General features: G+C 42.9%; 1 protein-coding gene across 1 annotated transcript in view; it reads right to left on the minus strand.

Annotated features, from left to right (window-relative positions):
* Positions 1–758: 758 nt before the first annotated feature.
* Synpo2 (synaptopodin 2) overlaps positions 759–6379 on the minus strand; it is a 140845-nt gene continuing 135224 nt past the window's right edge. The window contains exon 6 of the mRNA XM_013023732.1: positions 759–1292. Within this exon, the coding sequence (XP_012879186.1) occupies positions 759–1292 (534 nt within the window). The remainder of the gene's footprint in view (positions 1293–6379) is intronic.

Below are 6379 nucleotides of genomic sequence, written 5' to 3' on the forward strand. Positions count from 1 at the left end.
TTATCCTACTCACAAAAGTCAGTGAGGCTCTTATCTGCAGTTAATCATCCCCCCCAAAAAAGTGTGGTGTGGCTCAACTGATAGAGCACCAGCCTTCATGGAAAAAGCTAAAGGACAGTACCCAGGTTCTGAGTTCCAGCCCCAGTACTGACACAAAGTTTACATAAATAAGACTTTGAAACTATTTAGGAAAAAATTTAAAACAATACCAAGAAATCATTTTTTAGGTAAGCATTACTTTTTGATATATTCTTGTCATGAATTTCCCCAATGCTGACTAGGAGTATGAATCAATGATGGAGCACCTGCCTAGACAATGCAAGATCCTGAGTCTGATCTCTAGTTCTGAAAAAACAATTTAATTCCACAATGTTCTATTAAATATTATAACTAGTAATAGCATACCATCATTCCTTCCTAGAGTAAGGCACATAGGAAAACTCAATTTCACCTCAATTATGTCGAGTTTAGTTGTATAGGTACCTCTTATAGATTGTATTAAGATTCTGAATGTCAACTAAGTGTCAGAGAATCATAGCAGAAATAATGTTTTTCTTTGAAGAAATTCTCTGTACCAACTCACAGGGATGTGATTGACCCTCCTGTGTACACACACACACACACACACACACACACACACACACACACACTGCTGATAGGTGATCTATGAAAGCCAAAGCCAACAGTGGTTCTTAATCTTTTTAAAAACTAAAGAACCCTACAAAGAAGCAATTAGGAAAAAAATACCCACAGATGTTTCATGTTTGACGTCTCCATCCCCTTGGGTGTGGGTTGTACTTGCAATTGGTTAGTGGAAGGCAGTAATCAGACCTGGTTTCCAAGGACATTATTTCAGAATCATTTCTGGAACCTTGCCTATAGAATGCATATGGCGGCTGTGAGCCGTATTGGTAGTTGGTGGACATGCTATTGTTGATTGGGAATGCAACATTATCATCTAGCCTTTCAAGTGAACTTGTGTTGGTCTGGGTTTGGGAAGCATAGGACGCTCTCTCATTCCAGTCTTCTGCAGGCCCTGGAAGCACTTTCCTTCGAGCTGCAGAAACCACATTGGCCACAATGGATTCCTGGATGCTCCTGGGTCTGAACGCATCATCCACCAGGCCGAGAGGAGACCTTGCTGCAGCTTCCCAAGGAGTTGGTCTTTTGTTGGCTTTCTCCAGCCTGTCGGTTGGTTTGACAGGGTAAGCAGGCTGGTATTCCCAAAGCGATGTAGACATGGTAGGTGGGATGGGTCTTCCAGGAAGAGAAAGAGCGCGCCCACCACTTTCCTAAAAACAATGAAGATATGAATGCACTTTACAGTGATGATTATTATTCCAAGCATGTGCAACACCATTACAAAGCACTACAAAAGCTGAGGCCCAAATGCTTAACTGGGAAAGGGTGGTCTCATGTCTGGTGTTTTCTCCCTTTCCACTTAATTCTCAATGACTTTCCTTCTTGTCCTCCATCTCTGATCCCACAGCTCCAACTGCTGTCCTCTTTCTAGGCAAGTCCCCTACAGGGACAGCCCTGTCACCAGTCGGAACCCATCGTCCAGTCGTCCTTCACAAATTCATATCTGCATCCACAGCCCACCTCCCTTCCAGGCCTGTTTTCCTGGTACAAAATAAGCAAAAACATGTTGAGAACCCCAGAAGCCATAAACCACTTGACCTTTGACTTTTCTCAAGTGACTTTCAATCTCCTTATCTCACTTTGGTTGACTGGATATAGCAAAGCACACAAGAGCCATTATATATCATTAGTTACTGGTGGGATTTGAATGCCCACCTTTGTCCTTTCAGGGCTCAGATGGTGAAAACTCCTTGGGTTTTTACTTGCTAAGTGGGGTGCACTACCCTTGTCTCTGAGGGAGTTCACTCTGTTCCTCTTATTTGTATTTTGCTTCCTTTTATAAATAGTACATTCTGACTTCTTTGAGTGTTTGTGTCCCTAACACAGGCCTCTGTGTATACTATATGATCCGCCTGGCTAATCTGCAGTAGTGTAATTTATTGAGAGTCCTTTTACACTTTTGCCTTTCTTGGGTCCCTGAACTCATTGATTCTATTCCTTATTTTCTTCTACATTCATTCCTATTTACAGGAGATTTCCTTAGAACCAGTCCTGGCAAAAAAGAAGCAAGGATATACTTAGGGAAAAGTCATCTTTGAAAGTATGAAAAGATCCCTTTTCTTGACCAAAAAGCCATACGTGTATGATGGTGGTATTTCAGCTCAGAGCCTTGTGCTTGTTAGGCAAATGCTCTACCATTAAGTCTATATTTTAATCTGGAATCTCGAGTCAATGCGTAGTAACGACATCACTAATAGTAACAATGGTACAGTAGTGTGTCACTACAAAAGTCTCTCGCTTTCTTTTTAAAAAGGAAATAGTGGCTAAACACAGAATCAAATTGTGTTTCTACAAATTACTTCTGAGAATCTTGACTTTCATGGCTTTACCACAGTAGCCCCAGTAACATAATCATTTACTGTTCTGACACAGCCATTTTCACTTAGATCCACTCTGAACACCTTCTCCATGCCTCATAGAAGTAACATCTGTGGTGTTCATTCCTTCAGGTTTTCTTCTTCCTCGAGTCTGAGAAGCCAGACACGCGTAGGCTCCATATTTTGGTCGTGTTGAGTACATCAACATGAACACCACGGACTGAGGAAAACCATCACTCAAGCTGACCACAGGGCTGTGTCACCTGCCACATGGTACAGTTCACATCCAGTCTGCATAGTCAGAGATCAGTGTTCTCAATGAATATTCTCAAGGGGCTCAACCCACGAGCATGCACATCCCCTTTAGCTAGACCCATCTGCCTACAGCGAAGACCAAAAGACTTCCACTGAACTCAGGAGTCTTCTGGTGTTAAATATCCCCACAAAAGGGGCTGAACTCCAAGGAGACATGATCCTACCCTTTGCCTTTAATTATAGTCAGCATGAACCGATTGCCCTTTGTGTACCAGGCAATACATGGAATTATTTCATACAATCTTCACAGCTCCCTGAAGCAGATGCTCTATTATTATCTCTGTTTTCTTGATGACAATAAAATCTGCTGGGAATTTGGCTTAATGGCAGAGTGCTTGCCTAACATGCATGAAGCCCTGGGTTCGATTCCTCAGAACCACATAAATGGAAAAAGCCAGAAGTGGCTCTGTGGCTCAAGTGGTAGAGTGCTAGCCTTGAGCAAAAGAAGCTCAGAGACAGTGTTCAGGCCCTGAGGTCAAGCCCCAGGACTGGCAATAAAAAAAAAAATTTGCCACCTGGCTACAACGCTAATTCAGTTTGGTGTGACAGTTTCCTGTCACTGAGGTTCTTAGAAGGTACTTTCACTAAAAAGCACCATATCCTTCCTTCGGCCACCAAGATGACTAAAAGCAGAATAAATTGAGGCATTCCTCCCTCCATTTTATGATTACCATGGAAGCTAAGACAGACATGGCTGACAGCTGATGCGTAACTACCTTGTGTCCTAATTTGAAGCCACCGCATCCCTCGGAAAAGAAGCATCAGGCTTGCAGACAAACCACCCCCAAGTGAGGACAGGTACCTGTGGCCACAAGACCACAGCTGAAGCAGGAGAAAGCATCTCGTGGAGACCAGATCGCTCCCCTCCACTGATGCCGGCCATAACCACTCCTCCCAGCCCACCCCTTAGCAGAACCAGATCTGAGCTCAGGAGCAACGCACCCTCAGGTTACCCACTTCCCTCCCCAGCCCTAACTCTTCCTCTGTTGAAATCTGAACGTATATCTGTACCCCAAAGATGGGCTGAAATGCTTGCTTCTTTTCCTTTTCCTGTGCAACAAATCTCCTTTCTCTGCCCTTCATCATACACATCTCTACTTAGTGTGTTGGGGTGAGTGGCCAGACTCGACATGAGGAAATCCTGGAGTTGAGCCCCTGGCCTAAAGCTTCGTTACAATCTTGGGCTATGCTTTCAATGAAATATGAAATTACTTTGAAATATATATATATATATATATATACATATATATGGTGTGTGTGTGTATGTGTGTGTGCAAGTTCTAGGGCTTGGACTTAATGCCTGCATGCTATCCTTTAGCTTTTTTTTTCCTTTAGCTTTTTATGTTCAAGGTTGGTGCTTTACTACTTGGATCACAGCTCCACTTACGATTTTTTGGTGGTTAATATGGTCAATCGCATCTGAGAAATTAGAAATTGGAAAGAATCATCTAAGTTTCAACTACATTTAGCTTAAGAGCAACATTGCATCATGTGCCGTTCGCCACAAGGTCAGGCAAGTGACTGGCACACAGGGAAATTGATGCACTGCCTAGCGAGGTTCACCTGCTGCACAAAGGGGAAAGATGAGCGAGCTCTGAATTCAAGAGAAGCAGCTTCATACAAGCCATCTTTTCATGTTGATTGTCTTATATATAAAGCAACTTAGTTAATTTCCTTGTCAAACTGTCTGAGAACCACCCATCAGGAAACATGAAATGAATAAATACTAGTAGTAGTAGTAGTAGCAGCAGTAGTAGTAGTAGTAATAATAATGTCAGTCTGGCATGGTGCTGTGTACCTATAATCTCAACACTGAAGAGACTGGAGCAGGAGGATTTAGAGTTCTAGGACAGACTAAGACACATAGAAATACCTTGCTAATCCCCACACACACACAAAAAAAAAAAGAAAGAAAAGGGAAAAAGAAAAGAAGGAAATGTTATATGACTTTCACATAGGAACAAGTAGTGAATTGTAAAGCAATGTAAACAGTCCTAGAAGCCAAAGTTGAATATAGATTTCACCATTCTCAATATTTTCTTTTATAAATCTTGAAATCTGAAAAAAAAAATCTTTGGACTGAAATACTGCTTACACCCACACAATAGAGAAGGTCTCCTGCTGATTAGTATTATTTCACTTCCTTTGGTTCCTTTCTCTCTTAAACACATAATCAGAAAACACTTAATAAAAATATACACTCTATCATGAGTAGATTCCAGGAGGTCTAGGACAAGCAAACAGTACAGGCTTTTTCCTCTGCCATTAAAAAAAAAATCAAATCAGAAGCCAGTGCCTGTAATCCTAGCTACTCAAGAGGCTGAGATCTGAGGTTCAAGGTTCTAAGCCAGCCAGGGCAGGAAAGGCCATGATACCCTTATCTCCAATTCACTACCAGAACACAAGAAGTGGCTCTGTGGCTCAGGGGATAGAGCACTAGCTTTGAGCATATGAAAGCTCAGGGGCAGCGCCCAAGCCCTGAGTTCAAGCCCCATGACTGACAAAACAAAAACAACAAATAAAAATCACTGGAATTTCTGAAAATCAGATGATCTAGAGGAAGTATACAAAAAAAAAAAAGGAGAAAGCTTGTGAGAGGCATGGGCTGCCTCTGTTTGTCCATTTGCTGAGGTGAAAATCTCTGCAGTGAGTTCTGAGTCTATTCCAGCTCACATTTGCCATCACAACTGTCAGCAGGCTCAGACTCACTAATTTCACATCCAGTGTCCATCCTGTTCTCACCTTGTCTACCGCCACCGCCGGGGCTCAGCCACCCCCGAGATCTGGATCTCACCTGGATCACTGCCACTGTCTTCAAATGGCATTCTCTAGTTCCACCCTTTGCTTCCTTTAGTATTTCTCAGTGTGCCAGCCACAGTGAAAGCCTAAGTCAGCTCACATCTCTCAGTTCTTAAATTAAAACATGCGTACCATTTCTCATTTCAAAAACAGAAAAAGAAAAGAAAGATCCAAATCAACCTATCAACCTATAGGAGACGCTACATAATCAGCCAGAGCCCCTTGCATTTCTGATTCCATCAGATTCTGTCATGCTCTCTGCCTCCCTTTTCAGAGACCCTGAACACACCAGGCCCTCTGCTGCCTCAGGACTTTTGGACTTGCTGGCCGTCTGTTTGGGACAAGACCCCAGATACCAATATGGCTTCTACTTCATTTCCTACAGCCTTTCTCACATACCCTAGTCACTCTGTCTACCCCACTCAGTGTCAAAATGTCAATCTCTAAGCTTGCCTTCCTTCCTTCCTTCCTTTCTTCCTTCCTACCTTCTTTCCTTCTTTTCTTCCTTCCTTTCTTTGTGGCTGATGGCTCATGTCTGTGATCCTGGCTACTCAGGAGGTTGAGATCTGAGAATAGTGGTTCAAAGCCACCCTGGGCAAGAAAGTCTGTGAGACTCTTATCTCCAATTAACCACCAAAAAGCTGGAAGCAGTACTGTGGCTCAAGTGGTAGAGTGCTAGCTTTGAGCCCAAAAACTTAAGGACAGTGCCCAGGCTCTGAGTTCAAGCCCAGGACTGGCAAATAAATGAAGGAAGGAAAGAAGGAAGGAAGGAAGGAAGGAAGGAAGGAAGGAAGGAAGGAAGGAAG

The sequence above is a fragment of the Dipodomys ordii genome, unplaced genomic scaffold (genome assembly GCF_000151885.1).
Source record: "Dipodomys ordii isolate 6190 unplaced genomic scaffold, Dord_2.0 Scaffold70, whole genome shotgun sequence".
In the NCBI taxonomy this organism is placed as follows: Eukaryota; Metazoa; Chordata; class Mammalia; order Rodentia; family Heteromyidae; genus Dipodomys; species Dipodomys ordii.